The 20,417-nt window shown below is 37.8% G+C and overlaps 2 protein-coding genes and 1 long non-coding RNA gene across 6 annotated transcripts in view; 1 reads left to right on the forward strand and 2 right to left on the reverse strand.

Annotated features, from left to right (window-relative positions):
- dusp26 (dual specificity phosphatase 26) lies at positions 1 to 6,478 on the reverse strand. Its single transcript, XM_028462658.1, has 3 exons — positions 6,046 to 6,478; positions 5,285 to 5,496; positions 1 to 1,176 (listed from the first exon to the last, which is right to left on the reverse strand). The coding sequence occupies exons 1-3, from the start codon at positions 6,237 to 6,239 to the stop codon at positions 965 to 967; spliced, it is 618 nt and encodes a 205-aa protein (XP_028318459.1). The 5' UTR covers positions 6,240 to 6,478; the 3' UTR covers positions 1 to 964.
- Positions 3,129 to 20,417, forward strand: part of LOC114473208 (uncharacterized) — a 23,758-nt gene continuing 6,469 nt past the window's right edge. The window contains exons 1-3 of one of the 3 annotated variants that reach the window (XR_003675231.1): positions 3,129 to 3,679; positions 6,063 to 6,325; positions 12,650 to 13,181. This is a non-coding gene — a long non-coding RNA (uncharacterized LOC114473208). The remainder of the gene's footprint in view (positions 3,680 to 6,062; positions 6,326 to 12,649; positions 13,182 to 20,417) is intronic. The other 2 variants (XR_003675229.1, XR_003675230.1) reach the window with 2 other exon arrangements.
- Positions 7,154 to 20,417, reverse strand: part of purg (purine-rich element binding protein G) — a 15,443-nt gene continuing 2,179 nt past the window's right edge. The window contains exon 2 of one of the 2 annotated variants that reach the window (XM_028462656.1): positions 7,154 to 13,154. In XM_028462656.1, coding sequence (XP_028318457.1) covers positions 12,744 to 13,154 — 411 coding nt within the window. In that variant the 3' untranslated portion in view covers positions 7,154 to 12,743. Of the gene's footprint in view, positions 13,158 to 20,417 lie in introns of both variants that reach the window. The other variant, XM_028462654.1, reaches the window with a different exon arrangement.

The raw sequence follows: 20,417 nt of genomic DNA on the forward strand, positions 1-20,417 counted from the left end.
TTTTTTTTTTTTTTTATAGCTGTAATAGCAATAAAAAGAGCCGATTTCAGAGTTCGCTAGCACGATGACGCTAGCCTCGCGGGAAAGAAAAGTGCTGACTCAGCAGCCCGGAACACTTTCTCATTACTCAGGCAGTTGGTAGCTTTAAATAAAAATAGCATGTTGGAGATATTTTCTCCCACAGCATCTGATCCTTGAGCTAAAAACCTCTCATACAAAGAGCGGGTCACCTCTAGGTGTATCGCTTTAAATGGTCATCATTATACCTGGTGACTGACAGTGTTTTCAGTCTAGTGATGAAAACAATGACAAAGTCGTTCAGATTTGACTCTGAAGAGCATTTTAATGCCGTTATTTACAGAAGTGTATTGCATTCACTTCAGAAAAAAAAATACAATTCTGAATAATTTATTTTTTTGGTTTGTTTTACTGACATTTTTTTTCTTCAGTTTTCATACTATTTTTTTTTCTTCAGTTTTTTGTGCTATTTTTCATCTGTTTTTCAGACTAATTTTTTGAATGGATGTTCAGTATCTCGATAATTCAGGAAAAAATTAGCACGACAAACAGAAAAAATGACTTTGAAAAACAGAAAAAAAACAAACCAAAATGAAATTATTCATAAAAACCAGTTGTTTTTAAAAAAAAAAGTCAATGCAGTACGCTTCCGTAGTTGTTAGTGAACAAAGAATGTGATGCATTTTAGTCGTCCTGCCTTTGTTTGGATGAGTTTTAGTCCAGTACAAAAATTAAACTTCCATTAGTCCCTCAAATTAACACTGGTTTTATGGTTAGTTTTCATTTATCAGACGGAAAGTTACACCCATCACCAGGAAGTAGCGACCCCAGGAATAAGGCAAGTACTTTTAAAGGATGTTTGTGACTGTCAGTGCGAACTATTCAAAGTAAAGAGTGACCTCAGGTTCCCAGTGTGCTGCTGGTGTGGTCCCAGTGATGCAGGCTTTCAGCTGTGGGCGGCGCCCTGGCGACTCTCCCTCAGGATTCCGTCCAGGCCGCTGAGCTGACGCAGGAAGCCTCGGTTGGGAACGACCCCTCGGTGGTCTTTGACGGTCCTGATGGCTTCCACCAGGGTCAGGTTCTGTCGGATCATCAGGTAGGCCAGAACCAGCGTAGCCGAGCGGCTCAGGCCCACCGCGCAGTGCACCAGCACCTTCCCTGTAACACAGCAGCACCACCATCACCACTTCCTGTTTCCTGTTCAGGCTCCTCAGCCACGCTACCCTCCGACCCACAAAGCCAGCACCGCTACGTGCTAAGCTAACCCAGACATGGCAACATGCGGCCCACCACCTAATTTTGTGAGACCCTAAAAGTAGTTGGAAATTACAACAAAAACACACAAGACGGCAAGAAAAACACCGCCCTCTTGAATGGGGGAGGGCTTGACAATTGACATACTGACATTTATTCAATCACAACTGAGTTCCACACAGGCTTGTATCATTTATCTCATGGGGCGCAGGTCAGAGTGCAACCAAATAGCCAATTGTGTACAGTTGCCATGGCAAATAAATAATTATATGGCAAATCAGTGTCACAGAATTTTAGAGCCCCAGGGTGCCACGGTCGCTACAAACCACACTCCGTATAAACCACGCCCCCTACAAAATACGCCCTATCAATCCCCCTGATCAAATACCTGGACATGAACCTTTCCACTAACCACAACCACTACTGCCTCCACTTGCTGGCTAAGTTTGAGGTTACATTGAAAAATGGCTTACGTGGGCGTGGTTTGTAGGGGCATGACTTGTAGGAGGCGTGGTTTGTAGGGGGCGTTGCTTGTACTGTACCCACGGCTGCAGTTGGGTATCATTGAAAATAATCGCCCCTACGTATGGCCCATTTCTGCCAGTAAAAAAACAAACCAAAAAACTAAATAGTAAAATAGTAAAAAAATAACAAGTCATAATTATGAGATATCTCACATTGTTTTTATATTATTATTTTACTTTTCCTAGTTTTTTGACTAACAGAAATGGGTTTCCAAACCGAGCAGCTATGGAGGCCCAGCTTGTGAATTAGTGGGAGGAGCTAATTTAACTAACACGGAACAGTTTTGGTCACGTTGGAACTTCACACAGTGTATGAACCCAGGCTGTGTTTAGAGATAGAACAGAGCTGAATGTGACGGTCCTATGAAGAGCAGCTACTGAGAACACTGGAAGATGAAACTTTCTCATCTGTTCCTGGCTCTATTTCACTAAATAATGCCACATGTGCACATGTTGTATAACCAGCTGCAAAAAACAATGATCGATATCTGTCTACATCTCAGGAACCATCCACAGATTCATTAACATCAGGTAAGAAATGCATCTGTGTGCAGTGTTATTCTAACGTTAGTTAGTGAGGATGCAGGAGGAATCCATTCTTTAGTCTGCGTTAACTCCTCCCGCACCGTTTGTCCGATTTTGACAAATATGTTATCAAAACATTCAGAAAGTTCCCGACATTTATGCTTTTGCTTTTATCATTTGTAACTTTTAATCTTTGAGTTATTACATTTTTTGTAAAACAGCATTCACTTTTCAGCTCCGATCCCATTTTTCAACCTTATTGCTAATGTTAAGCTATTGCTAGGTTAATGCTATTGATTGACTAATGCTAAGTTGGTGCTAATGCTAGGCGAATGCTAATGTTAGGTTAGTGCTAATGCTAGGTTAATGCTATTGATTGATCAATGCTAAGTTAGTGTTAATGCTAATGCAAGATTAATGCTAATGCTAGGCTAATGCTATTGTTAGGTTAATGATAGGCTAATGCTAGGTTAGTGCTAATGTTATCGTTAGGCTAATGCTAGTTTAATGCTAATATTAATGTTAGGTTATTGCTAATGCTCGATTAATGCTAATATTAGGATAATGCTATTGTTAATGCTAGGTATATTGCTAATGTTAGACTAAGGCTAATGTTACGTCGGTGTTAATGCTAATGCTTGGTTAGTGTCAATGCTAGGCCAATGCTATTGCTAGGTTAGTGCTCATGTTATTGCTAGGCTAATGCTAGGTTAATACTAATGTTAGATTAATGTTAATATTAATATTAGGTTAATGCTTACGCTAGGTTAATGCTAATATTAAGATAATGCTACTGTTAATGCCAGGTTATTGCTAATGTTAGATTAATGCTAATGTTAGGTCAGTGCTAATGCCTTTATGTGTAATGTTTAGGTTAATTTGAAATGCTAAAACACAGTGACTTAATTTAATACAGTCTCAGGGCGTATATGTCTTATATATTAATCCATTTAAAATCTATCATTAGTAATATTATGGTATAAAATGCCTCAATAGATAAAGAACTAACACCAGACATCCCTCACTTCAACACCAGAGTCAATGAAAAATTAATGACAGACGAGCAAATAACAACTGTCCATCCCTCCACTGACTCATCATATTACACACCACTCACTCACTCACATTGATGATTTGGATAAATTCAGCTGATCATATCCTTTGATTGTTGTTGATTATTATATTGATACCCTGGCTTTCTCTTGAGAAGGAGATTAAATCATTACTGTTAAATTATAGTTGACATCTGACTGTTGATTTGAATGAAGTCTTTAACACAACACCACCAGCCCCTGGGACACGGGACATGCTATAGAAGCTAGGTGAACCCAGGAACACTGCTGCTTCGCCTACCGTGAGTGAGTCTACGCTAACTGTTAAGCCCCGAGGCTTCCTCAGAGCCGGGCGTTTAGACTTTGTTTGGTCTGTTTTTATGGTAGCTTCGGCTTCCTTCACCGAAGCCGGTGTTGTGCCAAATTCTGTGACCTGAAAAAATCTGTGACCGCTGCGGCTTCTCGGCGGTAGAGAAGAAGAGTGCTAAATCTCTTTGTAGCTATTAAGGAGCTATTTACTCCCCCTTAAACATGATGCTCTGGTGGATGAAGTAAATGCAGACTGGAGAAGAATTATAAACGTGTTTAAGGGGGAGTAAACGCCCACCCACAAGCCACAGGGGTTGGAACTGTCGCCACATCCGGTCACAGATTTTTTTGGGTCACAGATTTTGGAGGTCTTCCCCCGCTAATGGAGCCTCCGTCCTGCACTGCTGATGTTTTCCAGATCTGCTTAATACACAGACATGTTACCACTACAGCAAACGTTAGCATGTCTATTAGCCGCAGTATCTGCCTACCAGCTGCAGTTTGAGGTCAAACGCTTGATGTTATGCTGCTTTGCCTGCAGGGGTACCAGGACCCTCGTTTGCTGTGTTGCGCCGCCATTTTGGGCAAAAATTAGTTACTGCGACGAGTCGACGTCACATGGACAGAGTCACGAGACAACATTACAGTCGACTAATCAACTAGTCTGTTCAACCCCTAGTACTGGTTATGATGGTATTACTGGTTATGATGGTAGTACTGGTTGTGATGGTGTTACTGGTTATGATGGTAGTACTGGTTGTGATGGTGTTACTGGTGTTATGATGGTGTTACTGGTAGTACTGGTTGTGATGGTATTACCGGTGTTACTGGTAGTACTGGTTGGGATGGTAGTACTGGTTGGGATGGTTATGATGGTGTTACTGGTGTTACTGGTAGTACTGGTTGTGATGGTGTTACTGGTAGTACTTGTTATGATGGTATTACTGGTTTTGATGGTATTACTGGTAGTACTGGTTGTGATGGTGTTATTGGTGTTACTGGTAGTACTGGTTGTGATGGTATTACTGGTTGTGATAGTGTTATTGGTAGTACTGGTTGTGATGGTGTTATTGGTAGTACTGGTATTACTGGTTGTGATGGTATTACTGGTTTTGATGGTGTTACTGGTCGTACTGGTTTTGATGGTGTTACTGGTAGTACTGGTTGTGATGGTAGTACTGGTTATGATGGTATTACTGGTTTTGATGGTGTTACTGGTAGTACTGGTTGTGATGGTAGTACTGGTTGTGATGGTGTTACTGGTAGTACTGGTATTACTGGTTGTGATGGTAGTACTGGTTATGATGGTAGTACTGGTTATGATGGTATTACTGGTTATGATGGTGTTACTGGTAGTACTGGTTATGATGGTATTACTGGTTTTGATGGTATTACTGGTTATGATGGTGTTACTGGTAGTACTGGTTGTGATGGTATTACTGGTTTTGATGGTATTACTGGTTATGATGGTGTTACTGGTATTACTGGTTGTGATGGTATTACTGGTTTTGATGGTATTACTGGTTATGATGGTGTTACTGGTTTTGATGGTATTACTGGTTGTGATGGTATTACTGGTTGTGATGGTGTTACTGGTGTTACCTCCTGCGCTGAGGGCCCGGTGGATGAACTCTGCTGCTGGGTAGAAGTTGACGCTCATATCAAAGCTGGGGGAGTCGTGGGCTTCGATGCCGTGGTACGTGATGTTCATCCCAGTATAGTTCTCCGCTCCACCACGCCACTTACTCTGGGCACAGTTCAGGATGTGAGTGATTCCCAGTCTGACCAGTTCACGCCGATCTGACGCGATGTCTCTGTGTGCACAACAACAACAAAACGTGTAAAGTGAAATAATAATAAAAATACAGTCCGATAAAATCCGATATTTTCTGGCTGATATCGGATCGAGACACCTCTAATACTAAGTCGTAATTGTGACATACCAAGTCATAATTGTGAGATAGTAGCTCACAATTATGAGAGGCTAAGTCATAATTATGATATATACCAAGTCATAATTATGAGTCATGCATAATATGAGATTATGCATCTCGTAATTATAAACGTATCATAGTTACGACTTAGCATCTGATAATTGACATAGTATCTCATAATTATGATTTAGCATCTCACAATCATGACTTAGTATATCATAACTATGACTTAATATCTTGTGATTATGACTTAGAATTTCATAATTATGAATTATAGATTATTTTCCTTTTTTTGGCGGGAATGGGCTTCCATAGATTAATTCATTACATAATAATAATAATAATATGATGACATGCTGTAGTCCAGTAATGGTTCTGTACTGGTCCAGTAATGGTTCTGTACTGGTCCTGTACTAGTTCTGTACTCACTGGTCTCCGATGTACAGGTTCGGCCACACCTCGTCCGTGTGGTTGCACGCGGTCTTTCCGGTGCTCAGCAGCCGCTCGAGCTCCGTCACCGAGAGAACCGGAGACGGAGAGGCCCGACCGGACTGTCCGCGGCTCGGGGACCGGGAGCTGCTCCGGGACCGGGAGGACCGGGAGAACCGGGACATGAAGGCCATCTGCGGGTGAGATCCTGTGAACCTCCGTTAATCACCGAGGATGGAGGAGGCTACAGCTCCATGTTCTCAGGCTGCGGTAGTTACAGGTGCTCCTCTCCTCCTCCTCCTCCTCCGACATCTGTTTGTTTCCTGTTCATGTTTCTACTGCTGCTCTCTGTCTCCCTCTGCTGGTTGCTAGGCAACATTACCACTAATAATACAAGTCTGTTGTTTCACCACTGACACACAAAACAATGACGTCATTACTAATCAATAAATAAATAAAAACAGGCATACATTAAAAAATACTTCAATAAATAAATAATTGCAGAAATAAATACATAATTAACTTACTTTATGACATTTTTACCATATTTTCATATTTATTTAATCAATTATGTATTTATTTATGACATTCTAGATTATAGATTTTAATCACACATTTATTTATTTGTAATTATGTCATGTTTTGTACCCCATAGAAAGTGTGTCAATGCTGAAACTATATAAAAAAATTATAGAATATCATAAATATATAAATACATGCATAATTGAGGAAATAAATAAATATAAAAATATTGTACTAAAACGTAAAAAAATAAGTACTTCTTTATTTAATGATTTGTATTTATTTCTGAAATTATTTATTTATTCAAGTATTTATTTAATGTTTTTTTTTGCATTTATGTATTTGTCTCCCCATAAAAAATGACATAATTGCAAATAAATAAATAAACAAATGTATAAAAATATTGACTATCATAAATATATAAAAACAAAATAATAATATAACAAAAATATAAAGTAAGTAATCAAGTAATTCGTTATTTATTCAATTATTTTTTTACATTTATATATTAATTTGTAATTATGTCATTTTCTGTCCCCCATAACTGTCGGTAATAATCCAATAAATCAATCAATAATTGATCAGATTAAAGTTGAAAGTCTGAACTTTAATGTCTCGCATGTTTACAGGTGGATAAAAGCAAACACTCGAGTGTTCTCATAATTCTGCTAAACATTGAATGAAATAAAAACAAAATAATAATAATAATCAGTGGATCGTTCATCACGTGACGTCAGAGTCTCTGAGAGCCAATCAGATGAGCCGACACTGATGCAGAGTCTGTATGCTATGCCTCAGTCAGCATTAATTAATTAATTCATTCATTCATTCATCAGCACCTTTAGGAAGAATGAGCGGACAGCACCATTAGTCAGTGTTTATTACACTCATGCACCGAAGCAGCGTCACAAACTCAACACGCATCACTCATTTACACTACATTATTAAAGAAAATAAATAATTAAAAAGCAATTTAACCAAATTTTAAAATGTATTTTAACACTGAAATATTAATATTTAAAATGTTAAATACGTCTTCCATCACTATTCCTTTAAAATAACATTTGAAAAATTACAAAAACAATTACTATGTAAACAAAAGTTATTTTACTTGCTGTCAATTAAATGAGAGATTATCGTATAACCATTACAAACCATAATTGTCTTTTTTTTTTAAGTAAATATACTAAATATTAACTGTATTTTACAATTTAAATAATATTTAACATTTTAAATATGTCTTCCATAATTAATTATGTATTTAAAACAACAGTAATTATTTACTATTCATTTTTTGAAATGACAAAAATAATTACTATGTAGCATAAATTTGAGTTTTGTCCATTTCAGTTAAATTATGGAAATATTTAATGTTTTTAGATTGGTAAAATGTAATTTAATTAAATTTAAACATGTTCAACTATTTAATGAAATAACATTTAAAAAATGACATCTTTAATAAAATAAAACTAATTAACTTACTGCTTGTTTTTTTTCCTTCTCCATTTCAATCATTTAAAATTTTCTTAAGTCAATTCATTAAATAGATATATGTGTATTATCATCACAAACCATAATTGTGGACATTTTTCTTTACTTACCAATAATTATTTATCAAATAATAAGTTATTTTTGCTGAAATAAAATAAAAACGTTTTCTAAAGTTAAAATATGTTTAAAGTGACTTTTATTCATCAAGAGTTGGGGGAAAAGGGGGAATGTAAACTATTATTTAAACAATTTCTTTTTTCTTTTTTCCAAAAAATTGAATAAAAAAGCTTTAAAATGCAGTTTTCAGAGACAGTTCAGGATGTTGTTGTTTTGTCGGTGAGGCGGTTTGAGTTTGAGACGCTGATTTCAAGTCTTTTTTTTTTTTTTTTTTAAATCTCTAAATGTTACAAAAGGCAAAGTTTTCCTACGACACGTCACGTTAAAGAAAGTGCTCTCGCTTTTCAAGCCTGGGTTTTACAGCAAAGGTTACAGAACAGTTACCAAGTCACACGTCTTCATCAGAAACAGCACCAAACACCAACAACATGGTTTCACGCACAGATTGTCCCGTTTCACTTCCAACAAACACTGAGAAATATTCATCATAAATAAAACAGAGCAGGGAACCGTCCCATACCTGGAAAAATCCAATAAAAAAAATGATGCATCCCATGTAAAAACAAGTCAATGTAAAGAAAACATGTTATTAAATTAGTAGAAATGAAAAGAAAACCAAAGAAAATTTGTTTTTCACCAACAAATTTGAAGAAGTATTTTTTTAAAAAAAAAACAAAAAAATGAGAAAGAAAATGACAGTAGTATTTGTTAAACTGTGGAAAACGTAGAAATTAAAAGTACCGGTAAGTATTTCCTGAACTATAAATCGCTACTTTTAGGAACAACTTGAAATGGATTTTTCAACCAAAATCCTATATTTCATGGAAAGCGAGCGATACACGGTGAGACTTATAGTCCAGAAAACACGCCCCCTATTGATAGAAAAAGGAATTATTAATGCTGCTTTGCTACAAAAATTAGCCTCCTTAAAAATAAAAGCACAGGAGTGTTTTGTCAATCGACAGAACCCCCCAAAAAACATTTGTTTATAGAGTAAGAGTTGTAAGTTTTCTGAGAAAACTCAAACATTGCACTGTGAGGAAAGATCAAGTAGAAAACGCAGATTAACGTCAGTCTTCGAGAGCATTTCCGTCTTATTTTCTCAGTCGTATATATATTTCCTCGCCATGCCTCCGTGCAACAGGAAGCAGAATAAACATTTCTAATATAATCTTCGTCTTCACGTCCGTTTCTCGTTACATTTGTTTTTAAATTTTGTGCAAAGTTGCAAATCTTTGAACGTGGAAAGCTAATCACAGACGAAGCGTTGAGTCGCCTCCGTCACAAGCTCTTATTCTGAAGGACATTTACACGTCAGCCATAATATTATGAACACCGAAAGATGAACAAAAGGTTTTTATTTGACCTTATTAACTATTTTTATATTTGTAATTAAATACGATGGAACGTTTTTTTTTTAATCACTATCACAGGATTATTTCAAAATAAATTGCTTAGTCAATAATTCGTTTAGTTTATATCAGTGGTTCCCTATCTTTTTTGTCCCGTGTACTCCCTTTGCATTTTTGTCATATCATGTGTACCCCCTTCATATCATTAGTACCCTCTCCATACTTTCATATGGTTGTTAATTTGTGGAACAGTGGACTCTCCTAAACCTCTAAATGTGTCTAAACAATGGTTCCCTAAGGATTCATTGACAAATTGAAAACAATTAGTGGAATTATTATTTAAAAAAAAACAAACAAAAAAACATTTAAATACCAATGCAACTTTCAAGTGATTAACCTTATGTGTCACTTTACATTTTTCAATGTAAGATGACCTTGAGAGGTTTTGAAAGGCACCTAAGAAATAAAATGTATTATTATTATTACTAATTACTACTAAGCTAATTATTGTCTCCTATTGTCAGAAGTGTGATAAATGGGCTCTACAGTATAAAATAATCCTGTTTCAATAAATTACAAGAAAATGTAGCATGTTATCGTTAGTTTATGGTGAATTTGACCAAAAATAGCCTAAAAATTATTATTTTACCTGCTACAATGTGCTCATGTACCTCTCGGGGTACGCGTACCCCTGTTTGGGAACCACTGGTTTATAGTTTAGTATGAAGTCAAATGTTATCGGTCGATTTCTTTTCATTTGAACATTTGGTAACAACGAAACCACTTCGTCCCAACAATTCAATGAGAAATTCCGCTCCAGGACTGATCAGTGACTCATCCTGTTCTTTAGTGTCATAACGTCGTGGCGTTGCAGTGCACGGCTCAGTGTCGCCCCCCACAGGGAGGGAGGTGCGCCGTGTCGGTAAGGCTCTGAACGTTTCTAGGTTTAAACGTGAGGTTCGCAGCCCTTTTTCAGACACGCCGGATGCTCGGGGCGTGGAACGGAGACTAATGAGCGTTTGTCGCCGCTTCAGTCCTTTACTTCAATGGCCGTCACTGCTGCGTTACCATGGTAACAGACGACCCTAACCGCCATCAGTGAACATTTTTATACATCCAACGCTAACCGTGACCCAAACAGGAGAATGTTTTAAAAAAGAATCAAATCAAGAGACGATGAAAGCCTAAATTTCTAGCACGTGTTTTAGAGCAGGGGTTCTCAACCTCCGGGTCGTGAGACACTGGGAAGGGGTCGCCAGATGCCTTCAAGAAACGAGGAATATTTTTTAAAACAATCTCAGCCCATTCTTTGTTCATTTTTACCCTTTTTCTGCAACTAAAAACATCCACATTAGAAGGACTCGCCTGGTTTCAATACATTTTGAAAAATGTAGAAGATTTGTCTTTGGAAATGTAATTGATTCATAATCGTTAATAAAAAAGTTGTGATTAGTCTATTTTTTCCGTCACTTTTATTGTGTACGCGACCAACTTTTACGCTTACCTGAAATTTTAACGTCCAAAAATGTAAATATTTTTCGGCGGCTTTGTCCTGTTAGCAGTAGAGCTGGGCAATATATTGCGATTAAAGATATATCGAGTTTTCTATTTTGGCAATAAGGAAAATTGCAATATCGCCTATATCGATATATATATATATATTATAGCTTATTTTGTATTGAATTTTGGGAGTCACTGCTTTTGCTACTTCTCAGAACAGCATGAAAACCACAGATAGATTTCTGAGTTTTCCTAACCCAGACCACACTACAGAACTCACTCACACGTGCTGTCTCCTATAGGAGACAAAGCCAAAAGTGGCACATATTGTGCAGCTGTTTGTTAATAAAGACTTGTCTTCGGGTCATAGTCTGGTGCGCTATGTCATTTTGGTCATTTCTGTTGCCAAAATGTATTGTTTTTTTTGGGGGGCTTTGTTGGGGTTCAAATACCAAGTTAAATTCCTTGAGTTGTTTTTAAACTGTACTTGGCGAATAAAAACCATTCTGAATCTGAAATAAGCCAGAAATAACAAAATTCTAGACAAATACTGTAAATCACAGCACTCGTTAATTGAAAATGATGGAAAATTTCATATTTTCTGGCAGCCATATTGGATTTTCAAGATTGCAGCCACTCCATAATCATTTTAATAAATACCATGACTTTACTTATATACTTTGGACAACAAGTTTATCATTGTATGTAACTTAGAAGGGTCATTATGTGGCATATTTAACCTGGAGGTGGTCATTTTGAAAATGGTGTCATAAAATGAGGTTGAGGGGCAGATTGAAATTGAACCCAGATATTTTAGGCTTATTTGACACCAAAACAAGCAAAAAAAAAAAAAAAAAAGTAATCAATTTTGGCAAGAACTTGTAATTTGACATACTGCACCAGATTATCAGACTTTATTTGAATTAAAAATGTAGAGATTTATATTGAATATCGCCATTTTCAGACAAAAATATTGAGATATGAGTTTTGTTCCATAACGCCCAGCCCTAGTTAGCAGTGAAGTTTGTGCTGCGTTCAGGAACCAAAGATTTACGTTAACGTCTGATTGATTGTATATTTAGGGAACCAACAATAGCTGGGTTTCCATTACAGATTTTCACAAAATAAAAGTGATATTTTTAATTGTCGACAAAGTATAATTGCGCTTTGAATGAGTTTCCATTGAAGACTGTTTTGGGAAGTATAACGCTAAGAAATGTCTCGGTCTCCTCTTCTGTCCACATGTACCGCGTCAATGTTTACTTTAAAAGTAGTCATGTGACCAGGTACGTCACGTCCTGTGACAAGTATTTGCGGAAAAAGTGTTTTCATGGCGCTTTTGCGACACATTTCAATATTGAAAGGTCTGAAATCCCTCAATGAAAGCAAAAAAAGCTAAATTTGAGTGTTTTTTCGAAATTCAGGTGTTTCCATTTCCATTTTATTGCGCTATTTAGATTTTACGCATTTCCAAGAGTAATGGAAACACAGCTATTGTTGCTAAACATTGAAGCTGTTGGTTGTCGTGGAGATAAAGACACGATTGTGTCTACGTGTTAATGGATGTGCTCGTCGTTGACCTCTGGACCTTCTTGTGTGCCTCAATCTGCTCTGGTTCGTAGCCACTGAAGTGAAGGACTAAGAAAACGCAACCCCGGTTTGGTTCTCAGTGGTCCAGTTTGGGGTCGCGCCCCTCGGTTTGAGAGCCCGGCGCAGTCAGTCCTCCGACTGCGTGCCGTCCGTCCTCTTCTCACGGTGGCAGCAGAAAATGCGTCTCATCTCCTCCTCGTAGCGGATGAAGCTCTCTCCGAAGCGGCTCCAGGCCTTGAGCGGCACCGTGATGGTGTTGCGGTACGGCTGCCGGACCTCGCTGATCTTCAGGAACACCCCAAAGCGGTTGGAGCCCACGTCAAAGTAGAAGCGCTTGTTGTCCACCCTGAAGGATGCGGCCTCAGGCAGCTCAGCGCTGTCCTCGGCCTCCGGGGGGCGCTCGTCCCCATCCTGGTCTCCGTAGTCGTGGATGAGCTGCGACAGCGCGTCCCTGAACTCGATGAGACCTTGAGCGGGAAGCACGATGCTGGGCTCAGCCCCCGCCCCGTAGAAGCCCATGGTTCCTGCTCCTCTGGACTGCTGGACAACAACATCACACATCAGGTCAGTCCTCAAACGCCTCACAGTGACAACTCATCCATCACAGGTTGGACAGAATGACCAATCAGAATATGGTACATGATATTAACCAGGGTTGGGGTCAATTATAATTGCAATTGTGTAATTTATAATTAATTACAATTATGGCGTAGTTATCTATCTATCTATAAAAGCAAAGAAGGTCTGTGTGCGTGTGTGTACGTGTGTGTTTATGGAGCGAATATCTCCCTGGCGCGGTTTGTTCAACCCTAAACTTTATGAACAGCTTCCAAATACCCCAAGTGTGTGCATGCGTCATTTTGTAGTAATTTGGTGTTGCAAAACGTTCATTTTCAGACTACGGCTCCCTCTCTGTATTGAGCGCGGTATTGAGCACTACTTCCGGTTTCGGGTTCATGACGTCACTGTGTCGCAGTTTGTTTGGGTTTAAAAAAGGTCAATATTAAAAAATGTTTTTGTACTGCTAAAAGTTATTTAAGTTAATATTTCATGGTTATTTAAAATTATTCCTGTGATCCCAAACGTCCTTTAAATCGCAGATCAAGGAGTCCACTTCCTCCTCCGTCTCCATTACTGTGCCATGCTATCGTCAGCGTCTCAAAAACGGGAGCTCACTGAATAGATCATTGTTTAAACCTCTAGAGTCTAGAGGTTGAACGACTTCATAATTTTAAAGGTTGACTTTATGTGCATACTAGTTGAGTCGACGTCGACTAGTCGATGATGTCACCAAGAGCCGAAGCCGGGCGAAATGGCAGCCGAGTGCCGGTGTTGTGCCAAAATCTGTGACCCGAAAAAATCTGAGACCGCAGGTGGTGACAGTTCCAACCCCTGCGGCTTCTCAGCTGACATTTACTTTCCCTTAAACATGTTTGTAATTCTTGTCCAGTCTGCATTTACTTCACCCACCAACAGAGGGTCATGTTTAAGGGGGAGTAAATAGCTACTTAATAGCTACAAAAAGGTTCATCACACTTTTCTTCTCTACAGCGGTCACAGATTTATTCAGGTCACAGACTTGGGCACAACACCACCAGCCCCTGGGACACAGGACATGCTATAAAAGCTAGGTGAACCCAGGAACACTGCTGCTTCGCCTACCGTGAGTGAGTCTACGCTAACTGTTAAGCCCTGAGGCTTCCTCAGAGTCTTTGTTTGGGCTGTTTTTACGGTAGCTTAGGCTTCCTTCCCCGAAGCTGGTGTTATGCCAAAGTCTGTGACCGCTGCAGCTTTTCGGCGGTAGAGAAGAAGAGTTCTACGTCAACTGCATAAACCTCTTCGTAGCTATTAAGGAACTATTTACTCCCCCTTAAACATGATGCTCCAGTGGATGAAGTAAATGCAGACTGGAGAAGATTTACAAACGTGTTTAAGGGGGAGTAAACGTCCACCCAGAAGCTACAGGGGTTGGAACTGTCGCCACATCCGGTCACAGATTTTTTTGGGTCACAGATTTCGGCGGTCTTCCCCCGCTAATGGAGCCTCTGCCCTGCGCTGTTGATGTTTTTCAGATCTGCTTAATACACAGACATTGTACCACTACAGCTCATGTTAGCGTGTATATTAGCCATAGTATCTGCCTACCAGCTGCAGTTTTAGCACAAACCAGGAAGGAGCGATAAACACTTGATGTTGTGCTGCCTTGCCATGCAGGGGTACTAGGACCCTCGTTTGCTGTGTTGTGCCGCCATCTTGAGCAAAAGTCAGGTATTGAGACGAGTCGACATCATGTGGACAGAGTCGCGATTCTGTGTGTTAAGATGCTAGCAACTATAATGTATACACACGCACACGCGGCTGATGCTCGTGAGAGAGTGCCAGGATGTACATGCTGAACGCACACAGAGCCGTTTAGAGAGAGAGTTGCGACTTATTTGGTGTCGCAAAATGTTTATTTTTCGTGGTACTTCCTGGTCCGTTTTTTTCTCTCTCAACAACCTGTGATGGATTATGTGCATGCGTGCTGCTGACCGTGCGGCTGATGCGCGTGCGTATGTGTATGAGAGAACCCACGAAGGAGATGGATGACGGGTTATGTGCACGCACACACGCCCTCAGTCACCACACATAAGGTATTTAAAATACAAATATACTAAATGAGTAAAATAAAACAAAAAACAAAACAATATTTATAAAAAAAAGTTCACAAAACGACAACGGAAATGCACAAAAATATACAAAAAACCTCCAAAAACACACAATGACTCCAAAAAACTTGTATTACAGAAAAATACACCAAACAACAAAAACATGAAAATGACTCAAAATACACAAAACTAAATATTTATACAAAAATTGCACAAAATCATAAAGATACAAAAATACACATAATGACTAAACATACATTACAGAAAATCGCACCAAACAAAAAAAAATATAAAAATGAGTAAAAAAAAAACAACAATGCTCTTGTGACATAGAATTAAACACACTATTTTACTTTGCACCCACATATAAACCCCTTTATAACACTACAGAGTATGTACACCTCTTTGAACATCCAACCTTCAAACACATACTCATTTGGTCATAATTGACAACTCTACTTAAGCTCCCCCCACTTTATGAATACATACTTCTGATGGGCACTGTACTAGCAATTGTAGTTTTAAAAAAATATGTTGCTGTTGTAATCGTAATTAAATTGTAATTGAGTTTAGATAACTGACTGTAATTGTACGAATGCAAACCGGCCACAACGGAAGTGTTTCCGACGGACCGGTATTACAGTCGGACAGTCGGACGGGTATTATGATATGATAGCCTGATATGAAAAATATAAGAGTATCCTAATCAACTTTCACACGCGTTTTGATGTCTTGTTCTTAACTGTTCTGGTGGGTTAAAAACCTCCGCCAGAAACGTGTCCGTCTGTAATACCGGTCCGCCGGAAACACTTCCGTTGCGGAAACCCGGTGGCTGGGAATTGTCAGGTGAATGCATTTAAAGAAATGAACACAAATGCAAAAAGGTCACAACACGAATGCAAAATGGCTACAACGGAAGTGTTTCCGACGGACCGGTATTACAGACGGACACGTTTCTGGTGGATGTTTTTAACCCACCAGAACAGAGAAGAACAAGAAGAAGACATCGAAACGCGTATGAAAGTAAGTGAAAGTTGATTAGGATACTCTTATATTTTTCATATCAGGCTATCATATCATAATACCCGTCCGACTGTAATACCGGTCCGTCGGAAACACTTCCGTTGTGACCGGTTTGCATTCGTGTTCGTTTCTGTAAATGCATTCACCTGACACTTCCCAGCCACCGTATAATTGCCATGAAAATTCTATAAAATTTGTCAATTATAATTTAACACAAAACTGGGAAACAATGTTACAGTTCTACACATGTTAACAATTGTTAAAAATATGTTTCATATCAAGCTTTCCCACATTTTACTATTAAAAAAAAAAAAAAAGAAATCTAGGGTTATAGTGACAAAAAAAATTCAGACGCCAACACCAAAAATATAAACCAATATTTTCATTGATTAGGAAGCTTAATAATGTAATGAATAGATAGGGACAAAATTACACAATAGCTATTTGTTTTTAGTGTATTTTACAGCTGATTTAGGACCCGTTATCATTAGAGATGCTAACAGAAAGCTAACACAAGAGGAAGGTTAACTTTTATTAAGTTATTTATTTCAGGCTCAGTAATTGTTATTAATTGTAATCAAACTTTGTTAATTAAGAACTTAATTGTAATTTACTTTGGGGATAAAAAAAAAAAAAAAACAGTTATTAGAAAAAATGTTGGTCACTAATAATAATTGAACATGGGTGATTGAAAATGTAGTCATTACTGAAAAATATAATTGACCCCAAAACTCACTTTACCAGAGGTGTAAAAAGTACTGATATATTTACTCAAGTAGAAGTACTTTTACTTGATTGAAATTATACTAAAGTAAAAGTAAGTCATACATTAAATACTCAAGTACAAGTAAAAAGTAGCTCAATTAAATAGTACTCATAGTAAAAGTTACTTTCACCCCCCATGTTTATTTTTGGTAATAAATCGTTGCCACGGTTCCCTTGCATACAGTAAACATCTCATGTATAAACTTAAAAAGGAAGAGACCAAATCTTGCACAATTGGGAACTTATTTTATTTTCCACAAAGGCATCTGTATAAAATAAAAGATGTCAAAATGTACAATTCTTTTTTTTTTTTTTTTGTAATAAAATAACACCAAATAATTCAATTGAAAATGAAAAAATTCTCAGGCTTTAAGTATAGCTACATTTATTAACCCTAAAAAAGAGAAAATAACCTCCATTCAATGCTGTTTTTGGTGCGATGCATCAGGATTAATCTGATTGGTCGGCTACGATGTGATGCGTTTGATAGTTGTCTTTTCATTTCATTTTTTGTAGTTTCATAATGTCTGTTAATCATTTTAAAACCAAAAATAAAATAATAATTTACTCGGTAACAGCCTTCAGGTGTAAAAATGAGTAATTGAATCATTATTTTGCACTTATCACTAAATAAATAAGAAAAATCATAAAATATTTACGGCATTGATAATATCAAAGCAATAAGCGACAGATATCAGTCCCTGCAGGATCTTCACTTCAAATGTATTTAATTTTGTGGCCCATTTTTATGCAATTTTGTGGAATAATTTGAAAGAAATTATTTTAATAATTTGAGATTAAAAATGGCTGCCATCATATGATATAAGCATGAGGGAAAACGTGAGCTATGCTAATAATTGTGGCGTTCCATTGAATTTGTGTATTAATTTGAATTTGAATGAGTTGGTCATTTACACAATGATTCATGGTTTCTAAGACTTTTTTGCTTTCTACTGCGGGCCAAATTGGATGCTCTGAAGGGCCGGATTTGGAACCTGGGCCTTGAGTTTGACACGTGTATTAGCCAATCAATAGAGCTGCTGTCCCTGATGTGACCGCGTTTTGTTTTAGTTACACAAACCCAAAGCCTATAGCTGAGCAGCAGGAGGCAGCAGAACTACTACTACATACCATCTATAGATTTAAAGTGGCCATATCATGCTAAATCCACTTTTTTAGCCCTTAAATGCATTTTGTTGTATATTTAGTAGGGATGTAACGATTAATCGTAAGGCAGTTAAAAATCGATTCATAGGTATAACGGTTGATATCGATTTTCTGAAAATTGAATCGCAGTACTTTTTTAACCAGCAGAGGGCGCTATCCACAAGTGTAGGCGGTGGGCGGAGTCTGCTAATACTTTCTTTCTGGCCGCCTTCTACTCTTAAATATGTTAATCAATGATTCATTTCCCCTTTATCACTGAAAGAATATCTGTAATATTACTTGAATATCTGTAAAAGTCACGTTTTTCTATTAGCTCTGTCTGCGAGCATAGCTTCTTTTCTTCACTGCTAGAATAACTGCATGCCAACAGACCACTGTGTTACCAGTGCCCTCTGCTGGTCCAAACAAATATGACGTAAATCAGTGAAATGACGGTTTTTTGTTTTTTTTTTTTAAAGTCCAATTGTTAAGACACAAAATACATTTTCAGTTGCACTTTTAAAAAGAAAAAGAACTATTATGCAGTTTTGCATTGTTTATTATAGAACCAGAATTTAAATTAATAGGCTTCATTTTCATTTGTATTATTCCTTTATTTATTTCATTCAAGATTTATTTTTAGTTAAATTGCATTGTTTTGAATAGTTTATCAAGGAATTCTTTTGACAATGAAAAATAAAAAGAAAATAGTACAGTATTTTCTAGTTTTTTTCCCAAAAAAAAATTTGTCTACAGTCCCATTTTGTAAAATAAATCATGAGAGAATCATACCGTGAACCCAGTATCGTGAATCAAATCGTATCGGGAGTTGAGTGAATCGTTACATCCCTAATATTTAGAGTGTTTAGAAGTACAGAAAAGTTCAAATTAGTCTCTTCAGGTGCTCCGTTGATATCTTTATATTCTTTTTTGGTCATATTTTTCAATCTGTTTCGATTTTTCTATTCTCTATTACGTTTTTTGAACTATAACGTCACAGTATTTGCAGCGGAACTGCCAAATTAGTACATCGACTCCAGGCCCAACACTTCGAACAATCCGCCATTTTTATTTCTCGCTTTTATTTTGAAGTCCAAGCTCCAGGATGCAGAAGTTACGAGAGGATAAGTCAAAATGTTGGGTTGTTGGATGTAGTAACCCACACGCTTCATTACACCGTCTCCCAGCATCAGAACCTTTTCGAAGTGCCTGGTTGAGTTTTATTTTTCACGGAAATGTACCCACATCTGTGGGTAAGGTCATTTTTGTGTGCGCGAAGCACTTCAAGGATGACTGCTTCATCAACCTCCACCAGTATAAAGAAGGATTTGCTGAAAGGGTTAGGGTTAGGGTTCAATTCCTTCTATCTTTGGAGACGACAAACAGAGCACTTCAGTAAGCTGTAAATAACGCTAAAAAGTGTGATGATAAGACGTCCCTGTCATTGTTTTGTTAGCATTAGCAGTTTCACCGTCTTCATGTGTTAGTGCTGTGTGCTCGTTTTAGATCCTTGATGATATGGCCTACATGGTTTAATTTAAGTCTAAAGTTTTCATTAGTCATTTCATTTTGACGTTTTTGTCTTTGAAAAGACTGTATTAATATGCATTTTGTGAGGTTAGCTTGGCACTAGCGTTAGCTCGGTGCTTGTGTTAGCTCACTTTGTTAGGGTTCTGCAGGTTCATCATCTTCATTTTCATCTCGCTCCGCCGGGTCAGACTCTGGCTCGAACATGTAAGGCTGGATGGACAAGTCTTCTGTTGTTGACATTTTGTAAATAACGTGTGAATAAAAAGTTTCTGCGCCGCTACATAGCCGTATCTCTTCTATCAAACTACAAAAATGGCCGAACAGGGTGGAGTTGAACCGAGTGTCACCTCTGCAACCTGGAGAGGGGGCGGGGTATGAAGTGTCTCATTTGCATTTAAAGAGACCGCACCAAAACGAGTTGCTCTCAGAAGCACATCAGAAAAGGGTAGAAAAGGGGTGGAGCTTTAATAATGAGGAATTCAGACCCAAGCATTGCAGTTCCGCTTTATATAGACCACAACTGTATGATTTATATGTAAAAAGGAAGGATTTAATAGCATGATATGTCTCCTTTAATACATACTAGATCTAGATAATAATGTATAAGCCTTGTTTTAACCCATTTTCATCACTTGTTGCCGTATTTTTGCTCCTTTTAATGTATTTTTGCTGCATTACTCCCATTTCA

This window comes from Gouania willdenowi, chromosome 12 (assembly GCF_900634775.1).
Source record: "Gouania willdenowi chromosome 12, fGouWil2.1, whole genome shotgun sequence".
In the NCBI taxonomy this organism is placed as follows: Eukaryota; Metazoa; Chordata; class Actinopteri; order Blenniiformes; family Gobiesocidae; genus Gouania; species Gouania willdenowi.

What these genes read in the sequence shown, in the direction of transcription:
- dusp26 (XM_028462658.1), bottom strand. Translation starts at nt 6,239, where the DNA reads ATGGCCTTCATGTCCCGGTTCTCCCGGTCCTCCCGGTCCCGGAGCAGC. An exon ending in AACCTGTACATCGGAGACCA is followed by an intron (nt 5,497 to 6,045) that starts GTGAGTACAGAA and finishes TTGTGCACACAG; the next exon opens with AGACATCGCGTCAGATCGGC. An exon ending in CCGGGCCCTCAGCGCAGGAG is followed by an intron (nt 1,177 to 5,284) that starts GTAACACCAGTA and finishes GCTGTGTTACAG; the next exon opens with GGAAGGTGCTGGTGCACTGC.